Source organism: Lepidochelys kempii, chromosome 5, assembly GCF_965140265.1.
Source record: "Lepidochelys kempii isolate rLepKem1 chromosome 5, rLepKem1.hap2, whole genome shotgun sequence".
Taxonomy (NCBI): Eukaryota; Metazoa; Chordata; order Testudines; family Cheloniidae; genus Lepidochelys; species Lepidochelys kempii.
Window position 1 is genome coordinate 130988941 of NC_133260.1, and position 15603 is coordinate 131004543.

General features: G+C 42.5%; 1 protein-coding gene across 9 annotated transcripts in view; it reads right to left on the bottom strand.

The window, feature by feature from the left end:
* Positions 1-3336: 3336 nt before the first annotated feature.
* RNF170 (ring finger protein 170) overlaps positions 3337-15603 on the bottom strand; it is a 44955-nt gene continuing 32688 nt past the window's right edge. For all 9 annotated transcript variants that reach the window (XM_073345907.1, XM_073345901.1, XM_073345902.1 and 6 more), the window contains 3 exons: positions 12131-12204; positions 9428-9532; positions 3337-4613 (listed from right to left, as the gene is read on the bottom strand). In XM_073345907.1, the coding sequence (XP_073202008.1) occupies positions 4344-4613; positions 9428-9532; positions 12131-12204 (449 nt within the window). In that variant the 3' untranslated portion in view covers positions 3337-4343. The remainder of the gene's footprint in view (positions 4614-9427; positions 9533-12130; positions 12205-15603) is intronic.

Genomic DNA, 15603 nt, shown 5'->3' on the forward strand with positions numbered 1-15603 from the left:
CCAGAGAATTCAGGGTGGTACGCTGTTCTGAACCACATTTGAAGAAGGAAAAGGCGCAACCTAGCGAAGTGGATCACCTGCGTGCAAGCGGACATGAGGCCCAAAAGGCTCAGGCACACGCAGACTGTCATGGAGGGCTGAGATTGCAGACTGAGGCACATCTGCCTCGAAGCCGGTCATCGGGAATGCCCTCAACCTCATGGAATCTAACTGGGCCCCAATGGGCTTGGTTTTCGGAGTGGGAGCCAAGGTTGACTTTGCAGTATTTAAAATGAGTCCCAGATGGTCGAGCAAATGCAATGATATGTCGATGTGATCAAGAACTTCCTCTCCGGAGCCACCCTTCAGCAACCAGTCATCGGGGTACAGGAAGGTGTGGATTCCCTTCTTCCTGAGATATGCCAAGACCATCGCCATACATTTGGTAAGATCAGTGGGCAGAAGAGAGGCTGAACAGGAGAACCATATACTGGAAGTGGCATTCTCCTATCACAAAATGCAGAAATTTCCTGTGGCCCAGCAGAATCACCACCTAAAAGTAAGCGTCCTGAAGGTCCAGAGAAGTGAACCAGTCATTCTGAGACAGCGCGGGGAGGATTGCAGATAGAGTGACAATGCAGAATCTCATGTACTTGATGAATTTGTTGAGGCCACAAAGGTCGAGAATGGGTCTCATCCTGCCCTGGGATTTTGGAATCAGGAGGTACCAGGAGTCAAAGCCATGGCCTCAGTGTTCTTGTGGAACTTCCTCCACCATTAAGAACTGACCAGAATGGAGAGCAATGTCTTGTGAGATGGCTGCCCGAGGAGGGACGGGGAAAGGAGGTGAGAACAGGGCATGGAGGGGAACTGGATTGTGTAGCCCAATCTGATAGTAGGCAATTGAGTCCCAAGCATTGTAAAAGTGGACCAGCCTACCCCTAAAGGTACGGAGAGACAGAGGGAGTGGAGCAAAGACTCCAGCAACGGGTGGTGAGAAGGAACTGAGGGGGCTCAGGCTGGCGCCACCTTATATCGCCAGGGGAGGGGCCATTGCCACAAGCGCCGCCCCTCTACTGGGACTGCTAGGCAAAAGTCTCTGGTTCTGGTGCGCTGGGCATGTACACACCTAAGTGGAACACAGGTTTGCATCTAGTCAAAAGAGGAGGATTGTTGAGCATTGTTTTGTAAGTGCAATTTACGTTTACTGTGAAGAATTACAGAAGCATCCATATAGGTGCTCAGATACCGCAGCGCTGAGTGCATGAAAAATACTTATGCTTCTATATACACACATTGCCACACAACAACAGAATAATCTGAAATAAGGGCAGCATGATCCAGTCATTCCTTCCATAAATACTGATAATCGGTGGTTTGGTGAAGAATTTTCTCCTGGACAAGGAAGGTATCTATGCAGGAATGCATGGATGCAAAGTAAATGAACAAATTCAGCATATTGGCCGCATCTTCTGCTCCTGTATAACCGAGTTGAGCACAGCACTCGCCTCCTTAACCATACAGAGCACTGAAAACTGTCATACTACATATTTAAAATGTCCCTGCTAAAACATATGATAGGTTTAGAATATCATCAATTGGCCTAGTTTTTACAGGTAGGATAGGCAGCCCCAATTCAGCCAAGCACTTACACACACATCCTTAAGTGCTTTGCTGAACCAAAGCCTGTATTATTGTTATCGGCACCCAAAGGTGAGCTGAGTGCCTCTTACTCAGAAAGATGACAGGATCCTTGGACCCTGAGAGCTTAAAATTAGGCATGGCCTGGCAAGACAGAAAGGAAGGGGGAGGGGAGGAAACAGTAACATCAGTAAGATTATGCACTTACTCAGTGACAGCTTGTGCATGAGCTCACATACTAAAGAGAGTGTTTATGAACAGACTCCTCAGGTTGGCTAATTTTGCATTGGCATCATGGCAGAAGTGGGTCTAAGCAGGGCTTTGAATGAGGAGATTCAGGGAGTGCCTTGTTGATCAGAGGAGGGAGGTCATTCCAGGTGTAAAGAGCGGCAAGGGCAAAAATGTGAACACATCTGTGGAAGAAACAGATAAATGGGATATCAAGTTTAGGAAAGGACTCCCCTTACCAAAATGACTAGTTTGTACCGTTCTCTTGGGAAGTAAAGAGGAAGCTATTTGTGACCATAGGACTCATGATGGCCAAGCCCCAAAAGACGTACGAGGATAAGTTTATCAGTCCTATAATCATCTTTTCAATATTGCCACCATCTAAAGGAGCAGGTGGGACCTCTTGGAGAGCTCTGCCTACAGCAGCAATGCGCAGATCTGTGCACCTGACTCTCCATAATACCGTACTTTGTCATCTTAAATGTGCATATATCAGGCAGGATTTAAGTTCCTTGAATATCAAGCAAGATTCACATAGTATCAGCATGTTGACATGCTGAGGTAGCCAACAAGTTAACTGAGGTAGCCAACAAGTTGTCATCGTACACTAGTGTTGACAAAAGTAAGGGAAAAGCTGAGGTGCTAAAAAACACTAAAGGCAGCCAAAGCCAATAGCATACACTTATTGCCATGTCTTTTTCTTTTTTAATTTTTTTGTTTTTATCTCCTCCATTTTCTCTTTTCACCCATCTCAAATAGAAGATGCGTGTGAAGAAAGGTTCAACAATCCACTTAAATCATAACATGACTTTGGATATTCAAGGGCAAATTTTCAAAAACAAAACCAAAAAAACCCAACAACCACCCCGTCTTATATTTATAAAGGCAAAACCAGTGATGTGCACTTTAAGCACTGATACAACAACACAAAACTGACAGACTCTGCAATACCCATTAACCAAAAGCATTCAATGAAAAAATACCATCATCTTCCTATATGTGTATAAGCACTGAAACTTGTATGCACATATATTTGCATGATCAGAAAATGGAGGCGATATTAATGGAGGCCGTCTCAAAATATGTCCCAACCCACATTATGTAACCATACAAAGGATTGCTTATTCTATTAATTTTATTTTCAAGTATTCAGAAAGTTAGAATGTTTGCTATTTTGCTTCAAAAATATTTCTTTCCTCCAGCTAGAAAGTACTGAATTCCCACAGAATGGCTTGTGGATTTTGAGTTTCCTAGCAGCACTGATTTCATAAAATGAAAATATTTTCAAATCATTCTCCTTGTAGCTTGTGCTATCTGGTGTTAAAACTACCCACAAATTCCAAACATTTGGGGTAAAAAAAAAATCTTACAGATTTTTAATTTTTCAGCAGATTTCTATGGCCCCAAGTTACTGTTTTGTTTTTGTTTTTGTTTTTTAACTTATTGATACAAACTTGTGAGAAAGAATAAAGTGACTGGATTCACCTAAATACTTTAATTACTTTATTAATTACCATCCATATTCAGGTGAAATTTTAAGTGTAAAAACTATCTTGTTATGACATACACTTTGGATTCCCACTTTCAAACAAATTGCTACTAAAAACCTACAGGTTTTTTTGCAGTGGTAAATTACTTTGATGTAGCTGCATGGATGCAAACCCCCAGTTTAAATGTGTTGCAGGGGGATATAAAGTAGGGCTACAACAGTGCAACTTACCCGATGTTCAAATACTGTACTGCTAATGTACACAAAACCTATGTGAAAAAAGATTAATCAGTGCCAGTCACCAAAGTGTTGACTATTCGTGGTTTCTTCATCTTGGCCCTCATGGAAAGCCTTTTCCCCCCAAAACTGAAAAGTAAAATTGTTGGAAATACATATTATACATAGTGCAGTTAAAGCAACACTGAAGTGTTTTTTCTTCTCTTTGTGCAATATGAATTGTGTACAGCAGTAAAATTCACTGTGTCAACCTGTAATGCTGTCTTTGGGTTTCTTCTTGCATAGACAGATATGAAAAACTATTGTTATTTAAAAATACTTTGACCCACCACAGTGAGACATTAAGCAGTTTGATAAGCTATATATTGAAGTGTCTTAATGCACCAAGCTAATCTGAATTCTTTTTTGTTTGAAGTCCTGACATCACATAAATAGAACTTCCCTTTCACAAACTACACACGAAGAGGTGTTTTATAACTAGCATTATCTTGCATTACATACAATTGCTCATTGGGAGTAAGCAGATGTAGGTAATTTATTACATCATAAATCTAACCTCTTCAATATTTAAGCATATGTAACACAAATTAAAGATTCCAGTTAAGCATCACCACAGTTTAACCCCTCACATTTGCACAAAGTAATTTACTACAAGCTATTTAATTGCAAAAAGTAAAAGTTTATACAGGTGCTTTACTATGTCATACTGTCATGGTTCCCTTTGTTCAGCATTCCACACAAACTTCTGTATCATGATTGTTTCCACTCATTATCTATTCAGTCTCTGCGTTATTACTTCTCGGTACATGATAGAGATGTATATCAGCAGCAGAAAGATGACAAAGAAATCATCTAAAAATCCCAGAATTCCAAAGAGGGCTTCAGGAAGAAAATCCAGAGGTGAAGCCAGATAGAGCAGAGCTCCTAGCAGGCAGAGGACTATTCTGATACGGAACATCCAGAAAAGGCCCCCTACAGTAAACATCTCCCTGAAAGCATGCCGCAGTAAAGTGGGTAAATCCATAATTCTTTCCATAATCTATGAACAAACAAAATAGAAATAATTAATCTTTTGTAGCATCATACAAAATGCCAAAATAAATACTTCCTAAATGGGATTTTTTTTTTTTTCTTTTTTTTTTTTTAAAGCACAACATTGATATTACCACATTCACCAGTTTTGGAATCCATTAGGTCACAAGACTGAAAGTTTCTAGACCTGGTACTTGAAACCACAGTATAATGAATTAATGTAAGATTTTAACTGCCAAGACACCTATTGGGTAAGAAACACAGGAAAACTAGCATCAAAGGAAAATTAGCATCTTAATTGACACAGAAGACAACTTATGATTCACCATGTAGCAAGAGCAAGCAGTGGAGAAACTATTCTGGATCCATTTCTTACTGATAAGTAGTAACTGATTGAGGATATAACAACGGTAGAGAAGTTTGGAACCAATGATCATAAGTTATATTAGTTCAATACAATAAAGAAAGGGGCTTGAATTCATTATAACGAAGAGAAGATTCACAGAATGCAGCGGTATATATTTAAGAAAAGGTAAATAAACAAAAACAGATTTTAGGAAAGCAAAATGTTAATCGAGTGAGTAGGATGCAATGGAAGAAAGTATGGAAAATCTAAGAATATGGAAGAAATCTGGGGATCCCTATGAGACACCATAATCAAGCTGCAACAGATTACATTTCCTCTGAAAAAGAATAATGCAATATATAAGCTGTGGCTAAATGAGGCTTTTCAGGGGACTGTCCAAGCTTTAAAATTAGAAAACAAAATAAACCCAGCCACGGTGCCTTCTTATCTTTTATTCTGTGGCTTCATCCACATTAATTAGCCATGGTTCAGTGGGAGCCATTTTTTAATTCGAGCACTGTTTCAATAATGACTCCTTTCCCAAAGCAGACAGAGCCACAGAATAGAAGACTAAAAGGCAGTGGTTCTCAAACTTTTTGTATTGGTGACCCCTTTCGAACACCAAGCCTCTGAGTGCGACCCCCCTTAGAAATTAAAAACACATTTTTGATATTTAACACTATGTGAAATACTAAATTTAAACCCTATTGCTTAAAATGAATTTACCTTTTCTCACTGCTTTTAAATTAAGACTAAAACACATTTTTATCGAACTAAATATAAGTGGAAAAGTTATTTTTAATTAGAATTTTATTTTAATACTTGACAGCAATTAATGACCTGAAGCAGCCAAAAAATCAGTGAGATGGATGATGCTGTTTATTCTTGGTGTTGTTTTAGAAAGGGTGCATCTGATGTCGCCCTTCACATTAAGTCGGTTTCGAGATTTCGTCTTTACTGTGAGAAGACTGGAGAATCCACTCTCGCATTCGTAGATAGTAGGAAATGGCAGGACGACTCTCTGGGCCATTTCAGATGCCAGTGGGTATTCACTTGCAACTGAGCACCAGAACTGGTTTGGAGGCAGCTGTGTGAATTTTGCTTTCACGCCATCATCATTGATCATGTCGACAAACTGTTCCTGTGTGTAAATATTGTCAGTAGCAACTGCTCAGCTGCCACACTGAAAGGGTTCTTCACCGGGGAATGAAGTGCTTCTGGTAGCGCTGGGAAGTAGTGTGAGAACTCTTCATGAAGGGCTCTCAAATGTTTACTGATCGCTGACTTGAGAGCGCTATCCATGTTAACTTCTTCCTCCTCGCTGAACAAGGAAGGTGTCGGAAACATGCCGTAACTGTCTGTGTCCAGCTTCCTGCACCACAGATCCAACTTTATCCGGAAGGCTTTGATTTTATTAGTCAGATCTATTGATGTTGAACATTTTCCCTGAATTGACAGATTGAGATCATTAAGGCTACCAAAGATATCAACTAGGTATGCCAAGCAGAGAAGTCATTTCTTGTCACTGAACATTTTGTTCAGCTCTTGTTTCTGTTTTCACAGGAAAAACTGTGCCATCTCTTCGCAAAGTATAAAAACGCGCTTTAATGTGCGTCCCCTAGAAAGCCATCGGACTTGAGTGTGGACAAGCAGAACTTCATATTCACCACCCATTTCATTGCAGAGCTCTCGAAAGAGACGATTATTCAGAGCATGAGCTTTAACGTAGTTCACTGCTTGTATAACATCCACCACAGCATTAAGGCATATTAGCAATGTCTTTGCAGCGAGGACTTGACGATGGATTCCACAATGAGTGACAATCCCATTAGGTGAGACGCACTTTACCTTCTGCCGAAAGCCAGACCGTGCACCCATCCCGGCTGGAGCACCACTGGTACAGATACCACAAAGATTTTTCCATTCAATGCCATTGCTTTCGAAAAAGGAGTTCACCTTATTGAAAATGGCCTGTGCTGTTGTGGTTGTTTCAAGTTGTTCACAGACTAAGAACTCATCCTTAACATCCCCGGCATTAACACACCTTACGGATGCGACCAGTTGTGCACAGTGAGTAACATCAGTGGTTTCATCAAGTTGCAGGCTGAACATACTGAAAGCAGAATTTTTAATTTCATGCACAACTTGTTTTTTGATATCTTCAGACATCTCACATAACCTGCGTTTCACAGTGTCATTAGGCAGGGAGAGGTATTCCGGTTTTCGGCAGTATCCTTGCCAACCATGAGTGCCACAGTCTCCTTGTCTGCTGGCCGAATAAGCGCCTCACCTGCTGCATGCAGTGCTTGAGTAGGGGCAGCTCGTAGTGACACGGTGTAAGAGGCCTCCACAGCGGAAGACATTTGCTGTCGGAAACTTCCATCAGCACCAGGCCGGGCCGCCTTTGTTGCTGCTTCTCTGCGTTTGAAAAAAATCCACGCCTCGATTTTTATGCTCAGGATGTCTAGTTTCAAGATGTTGCTGCCGTTTGCATGGTTTCATTGATTCAGCAGACAAAACTTCACAGCCAATGACACGTTGCGGCTTTTCAATCCCAGAGGTGATGATACTGGGAAAATCCAGTTTAATGGAAGACTCAAGATACTTTTGTTTTTTTGCGGTTTCAGCAGTACAAGTGGCCATTATTTTCAGGAGAAAGTTTGCACTTGTGTGTCTGATTGTTAATTAATAAAGTACTCGTTCAGATGCGAATCAAGCCCTCTAATGTTGTCTCAGTGCCAGGGCCAGCCATAGCAAAAATGGTGCCCTGGGCAAACTTCTATTTGGCGCCCTGTCTTTGGAGGTGGAGCAGCACTGGAGGCGGAGCTGGGCTGGAGGAGCTTGGGGCTCTGAGGATGGCACATGGTGCTGATGGTGGCTCACAACCAAGCACCTGGCTGAAGGCCACACAGCGGGTGGCGGGGTTCGGGGCTGACAGGCAGGGCTGTGTGTGGCAGAGCGGGAGGGTTAACAACCTTGTGCCCGGCAGAGCTCCTGGCTGATAACCCTCAGCATGGCTAGGGCTTTGCCTGACAACCCCAGTACAGGGGTCGGGGCTCACAGCATCCTGGATGCCCCAGCTCAGGGCTCACAGCCCCTCTCCTGGTTGGGGTCAGGACTCGCAACCTCACATGGCGGTTGGACTCAGGGATTGCAGCCCTGTGCCTGCCTGGAGCTCGCAGCCCTGCTCCTGGCCAGGGTTGGGGTCTGGGATCACAGCCCCATGGGGGGTCGGAGTCGGGGCTCGCAGCCACGCTTCCCTGTCAGGGTCGGGGCTCGCAGCCAGGGCGCAGGGATCGGGGCTCTCAACTTGTAGCTGCGCACTGGGGTCAGGGCTCGCGACCCCCCACATAACCAGGTTGCAACCCCCCGAGGGGTCGCAACCCCCAGTTTGAGAACCAGTGCTAAAAGGAGACATGGACTGAGCTTAAAAAAATACTTTAGACAGTAAGGGTAGTCTTGTGATTAAGGCAATTGACTGTGTTCAACATCCACAGGCAGGATGTCTAGGTTCAATTCCTGGGTCCGCCACAGACTTCCTATGTGACCATGGGCAAGTTGCTGAGGGCCGAACCCAAAACCCACTGAAGTTAATGGGAGTCTCTTAATTTCAATGACCTTTGGACCAGGCTTTCAATCTCTTTACCTGTAAAATAGGGATAATACTTCCTTTCTCTCATATTGTCTGTGTCGTCTATTTAGATTGTAAACTATTTGGGGTAGGGTCCCTAGGAAGAAACTGATGAGATATGTGCAGGCAGAACCCCACTGAAATCACTGGTATCTACCTGGACACATCTCATTTGTAGGATCAGGGTCTGCGTGTACGAACTGTGCCTAGCAAATGTGACAACAGTAGCTTGCAAGGTGTACATTCTAAAGTTCTTACCACTCTAATTATGACACCCAGTCATACAAATAACACTCAGATAAGTTTGAGAACAAAATAGAGAAGGCACACAACTCATTAGGAAATCAAGGAAGCACAGAACTCAAAATACAGTTACAAAAGAAAGGGAGCTATATCAATACAGAAGAAAGCAAAGCTAAATTCTCCTGATCAATTCTGGGTCTTTATAAACTGGGAGCAAAAAGGGAAATATTTTTCTTTACAGAAAGAAGATATTTTTCTTTTCCACATATTTCTTTACTTGTTAATTATGAATAATTTAGGCCCTGAATCAGGAAAGCACGTAAGTACACGTTTAACCAGACTTCCTGAATAAAGGATGCTCTTCTGAATCAGGGCTTTAGTAAGTACTATGTTATTACAACAGAAATGCAAGGTTATACAAGTAGTTAAAAATAAATGTTTCTATGCTTAACCTGCAGAAACTTGTATTTACTAAACAAAACCTGTGTAGTTCCCATGAATTATGAACAGAAAATAAACACCTGGAAGAAAATCACACATTATAAAACAGTGTCAGTCTTTCACTGGTTATTGACCCGCCCCCCTCCCCCACCTTACTTACAGATCTGGGCTGTCCTGAGAATCTCCGGTTGTAATCATTGACATCCTGAAGCACTTGTGCTGCATCCTGCTGATCTTCACTGAAGCGTGGTAAAAGCAATGTTACCTGTGCACAACAGCAAGAAGCCACTTCATGCCTGGCACTTCTCATGAATATGAAATTGCAAATTCATAAAAGAAACAGGAATAATTCAGTGCTAAACCTCATACTTTAAGTACAATTCATTACTGTAGACCAACCTTGGTACAACTTTAGATATATGTTGCCTTGCTTCTAAGTATTAACCTAAAAATAACAAGTGTTTAATACTTGCACTGTATTTACTTAGATACAGCTCCCAAGTCTTACAGAATTAACATTTTAAGATACTATAAAAAGGATATAGAAAGCTATTTTCAAGAATATTTACTAAGGACAAAGTACAAGAACCCAGTCTCTGAAGTAGATCAAGGGTAAAGTTTTCAAAAGTGCATAAGTGAGTTAGGAACTCAAATCCCATTTTCAGAGGTGACTTAGGCACTTAGATCCTTGGGGGTTTGAATTTTTTATCCCAAAATCAGACAAATGCTTCCGTCATCATTACTGATGATCTTGCATTGAAGCATAAAAGCAGCAAAATTTGAGTTCATTGTATATCCACTTATAGCACAGTGGCTGAGGGCCCTTCGCCATCACTGTTCCTCCAAAGTGCACCAGCCTAGGGGGAGTCCACTGCAACCTCCTCCGTGATCCTGGCTATCATGGTAATGCTCAGAGTGAGTCTCCAGGCCTTAGCCCATTCAGGTTCCCCTCAACTGGAAAGCTGGTGGGTACAATGGGAAGCTTTGAGGATAAGGTGAGTAAATTGGAGAAAAAGTGGGCAGGACAAGAAAAAAGGATAAATCAGGGCTTTTGCAAGAGTAATGAATGGAGAATTCTCCTCCTAAAGAAAAATATAGTTTGGGGAATTAATTCTGCTACAAATATCTAAAACTACACAATATGACATACATACGCATGTGTACATTTTATCTATATACAAAAAACTATTGTAATTTTAAACATATGTGGTGATGATATTCATGTGATACACTTTATCGTAAGGTTCTGCAGTTTATCACATTGTTTGCAATTTTTCATCTTTGAAACCTTACCTTGTACTCTGCCACTAATCCATCAAGCAGTTGCAAACACCTGCCCTGCCCTCCCCTCCCCCCCCTTCTTTTTTTTTTAAACAGCAGCTTGCCAAAGGACAGTTTCCTCTCTCTTCCTCTCCCTCCCAAATATGAAATCCCCCTTCCACTGCATAGGCTGAGAACACTCAGTCCCAGATCAATGACAGGCTTAAGATGAAATAGCTCGTCACTTTCCATGGCTAGATATGGATTCTTTAGTCCATTGGAAAGAGGAGTGTACAGGGTGACACTGGCCCTTTGAGCTATAAAAGAGGATGCCTGGGGAAGAAAGAGATATGGTGAGATAGCTCTCTGTAGGCCCACCCTGGAACAAGGGAGGAATTATCAGGGAGCCAGTGGAGGGGTTAGCCAGTGCCAGGAGGCTGAAAAGCGTGGAGACCTGGGAAGACTAGCCGGCAGACTTTCCTGAGATGAAGGGCCAGAGCCAGGAGACTGATTATGGTTCCTGGGAGAAGGCTGAAGGCAGGAGAGCAGCAAGAGGGGTTAGCTGGTTGGTGACCCCAAGTCAGAAGCAGGACTAGAGGGGTCTGAAGGCCAGTGAACAGCAGAAGGAGTTGCCTTTAAGCCAGAGAACCATAGCCAAGGGCCAGAGAGGGCTGATGGCAGGGGAGCAGCAGAAGACCTTATCTACTCTCATCTCCAGAGGCGAAGAGCTAGACCCATAGGAAGTGTGAGACGGCCAGCTTTCCAGTCAAGGGGAACCTTAATGGGCTAGGACTTGGAGACTCACTCTGAGCATTACCATTCATTATTCCCAGTGCAGATAATCATTATGATCATCCGACATCTCATCTCATGATGCCCCATGTACCACACCACAGCACTTTCAACCATATCCGGACACTCTGTCCTCTTTTGTCCCTGGACAGCCACTCCAGCCCTTCCAGCTGGAGTGCAACCCTGCTCTTCCCAGCGGGAACCCTCACAGCCTGATTGCTGAGAGATGGTCTTTACCAGACCATCCAAAAATTGAGAGATTTTAAAAAAAGGATTAGGTGTTTGTGTTTTATTTTTTTTTTTTAAATTTGCTTTCTTGTTTTTGAGCCTTTGGAGGAAGCACTTGCCACCAAAAATATAAGTGATCATTTCAGGTTCAAAATTCAAGCTTAAATGCATATGCAGAAATGTAGGCCTCCCTGCTGGTTGCTCAGAAAGACACTCTGCTAACCCTTTCCAATCTCTTGGTGTGTGGGTGTGGGTGTGTAGCTGACAAAAGACTTTCACCTCCCCAGACCTTATTGCTATTCTGTCTCTCTCTCTCTCCCCTCCTGGTCTCCCTCTCACTTCCCCACTCAGTCTCTTGCCCCACTCACATTTTCCCTCCACGCTCCCCACCACCAGTTCTTCTGTCCCTCACATGCCTGCCTATATCCCTCCCCTTTCCCCTAATAGAGTCTTACCATTCACAATTTCCCTCTATGCCATCCCTTACTTATTTTTAGAGGTAAGCATGAGAGTGCGTGTTTTCAGAATCCGGGCCTAAATTTGGAATCAGAACCATCGGGTCTTTGATGATATAAAGTGTTACCGTTTGTCTGCAGATTGGGCAACGGATGGCACCCAGCCACGAGCCATACCTCCAGTATGCAATAATGCACATACCTAATGGAGGTAAATATCAAAGCTGTAATGATTTAAATTTTACACTGTTAGACATTTTTGATTTAAAACAATTATTTCAGCAAGAACAAAATATTAGGCACCAAGAAAACCGGTAATGGATTATTAAAATATTAGGCTCAAGTACTTTAGGCATAACTGGCTGTTTTTATATAATATTAATTGCAGATAGTAAAACCAAATTTATCCAAATTCCAGATGCAATTCAGTTAATAAATTCTGATACAGTTCAATTTCAACATTAACTTCTATAGCAGGGTGGAAAAACAAATAAAAAAATTGATTTTATATTTTAAAAATAAACCCATTTAAGATTAAATTTGAAATTGACCACTCCAAACTTTTAAAAATCATTTAAAACAAACATAAAAATAATGTTAAGCAATACGTTTGCTGACACTTTTTGAAGAAAGTAAAACCACAGAACTGTGGAAGTCACTGGCTAAGCCAAGGGTGGGCAAACTGCAGCCCATGGACCAGATCCGGACTGCCAGTTATTTTAAGCCAGCCCTTGAGCTCTGCTCCAGCGCTCCAGCCGGGGAGCAGGGTCGGGGGCTGGAAGCTCCCAGAAGCCACGACAGCGCTTTAACGTGGCTGTGTAGTTGCGGCACCAAAGCTGGGAGAGACCTTTCCCAGAGCTGTAAAAAACCCACCCCCACGACGGGAGTAGCTACCAGTGCTGGTGCACTGTCTACACTGCCACTTTACAGCGCTGAAACTTGCATCGCTCAGGGGTGTGTTTTTCACACCCCTGAGTGAGAAACGTTCAGCACTGTAAAGTGGCAGTGTAGACAAGGCCTCAGTGTAAAGGCTATGGTTAACTGAAAATCAACATGTTTTAATAGCTAACAACCAATGAAAATCAACTTTTCTTTAGGAAAATAACTAAAAAGTACAAATGCAGAACACGATTAGAATACATTATTTAAATAAAGGTTTTCAACTTACTGATTTAAATTATGATTAAACTGGGTGATTTAAATTGCACTGACTTAAATCAATCCATCCTGGTCAAGAGCATATATATTAACTGAGGAGTCAAAAAGCTTCTACATCATTGTATTTGGAAAATGATTAGTTTTAAAAGCCTTTACTAAGGTAAAGTTTAGCTGGGAAAACTACAGGAAATAAAAATTCAGCTTGTTACAAAACCCTAATGTTTCAAGCTTTGAAATTGCACAGGTTTTGAGGTGTCCGGAAAAATCTGAATCCTTTTAATCTTTTCCAAGTCTGCACCAACTAACTTTTCTCGATGAACAGATAATGTATAAGTTACGATAGCCCCATGGATACTAGATGAAGACAAATAAAGAATCCTTGTTTGAGAATCTCAAATGTTGGGAATCTGAAGGAGGGGAAATCAAAATGATAAACATAATGTAACAAAATAAAATTACCCCTACAGATACCTCAAGTAAGCTAAGGATGTGAATGTTGTAAATTTTAGCATAATTCTTAAAGACTTCAATTTTTCAATGTAAACGTGTTGTCCTGGATGAGGACACCAACCAGAGTTTTGCTAGTTTTTTTTCTACATGTGTTTACAAAACTGCCACCTCAGCTCCCCCCGTTTTATTTTAAAAAATGTTTTCCGTTAATTCTGAATTAATTTTCAGTTAATTCTGAGTTAATTTTTTCCATGTTTAGAAACTTTAAGGACACAGAATCAAATATATTTGCAGATGAGTGGAAATTCTGATTTAAAAACTGGTAGCACAGAAAAAAAATACTTTAGAACGTAATTTTAGACACTATCTATTACCAGACACTTTCTCAAGAAGTTATACATAAAGTTCTTTGTTTTTAATAGTATTATGCTATGAAAAACTGTTTTTCTCTTCAGATCAAGTTAAGGAATTTAAGATTCTTTAGAAATGGTTACTCACCCTGTATAGTAACTGGGGTTCTTCAAGATGTGCCCCCCACGGTGCTCCACTGGAGACATGCTAGCACCTGCTGCACCTTTGATTGGAGGTTTCTCTTAGCAGTGTCCGACTGGCGCACAGATGCGTGCTACTAAGCCCCGTGCCCTGAGCCATTGTTACACAGCACTGGGTGGGTGAACCGCCCTCAGTTCTTTCTCTACTACCAAGCTCCACCGCAGAGAACGCCAAAGTAGAGGGGAAGGAGGGCTGGTACTGGAGCACTTGTAGGGATACAAATCTTGAAGAACCTCAGTTACCGCACACAGTGAATAATCATTTTTTCTTCTTCCAGTAGTGTCCTTACGGGTGCTCCGGGGAGGCAGATCAGTGTTGTACATTGCTAACGCTGTTGCAGGCATCGCAAGGCAGTTTGGGAAGGGTTAAAGGTGTAAGTGTGGAATGAAAGGTTCCTTTGCAGGTTATGAGAGGCCATACAGGGAGGAAGAGAGAAGGGAACGGGTTAACTCGACGCTCCAGCTAGGTCCGAAGACAAGACACTAACTCCAGCCCAAGGCCATGGCACACGACCTACGACCTACTCTCGGCTGCCTGCCAAGAAAGACGGGAGCCTGGATTCCAACCCCGACCAGCGAGGATTCAGCTGAACAAACTGCAGGGGCTGTGAAGACAGTGAAGGCCAGCGTGAGGGGAAACAACAGGGTGTTTTGGGAAAGCTGAGGAAGCCATGGAAGGCCGGTTTGGACTGGTACAAAGAGCACAGGGAACAATGGTCCCTAAACAAAATGCCCCCAAAAGACCTAAGGACTTAAAACCCTCCTGAGAGCTGAAGCAAATCAGAGATCCACAGTGGACCCTGGGCAGCCTGTGCACAGGACAGAACTCCCATCCACCCTTCCCCCTCTTCTTCTAACGTTACACCCAGGCATGACCAGCCTCGGGTCGTGTGTATGTGAGTAAGAAAGTGGGTTAGGGCATGGGCACTAATGCTTTCTTTCTTCCCCTGAGTGACGTGGGGAGAACCCAGCACCCTCCGCTGTTATTAATAAAGCTTTAAAATTTAGTCACTTGGTGTGCTCCTTCATTCCCTCCCGTAATGATCCTGTGGCCTCAGCCTGATCACCTGATGCCTCATTCAGATTGGTAACATAAATCTGTCACAGAATAACCCTGTACTGGAGAGTGGAAAGCCATGATGGCCACCAGATGGACTCTAATAGAGCTCAGCGATAGTCCTAAACTTTTTAGTGTAAGGATGTAGTCCAATAAATCTGGCAGCGATGAGGTCATTGGTGGAATATGTCTGAGGTCACACCAAGAAAGAAATCTTGTCCATTTTTGAAAGTATGTGTAGCAAGTAGAACTGTTTCCTGCTGTGTTATAGAATTCTTTTTACTTCCTCTGAGCAGACTGTGTCTAGACCCATGAATCATCGGCCAACCGTGCTTTGAGACGAAGCACTGCAAGATTGGGGTGAAGGATCATCCTGTCTTCCTGG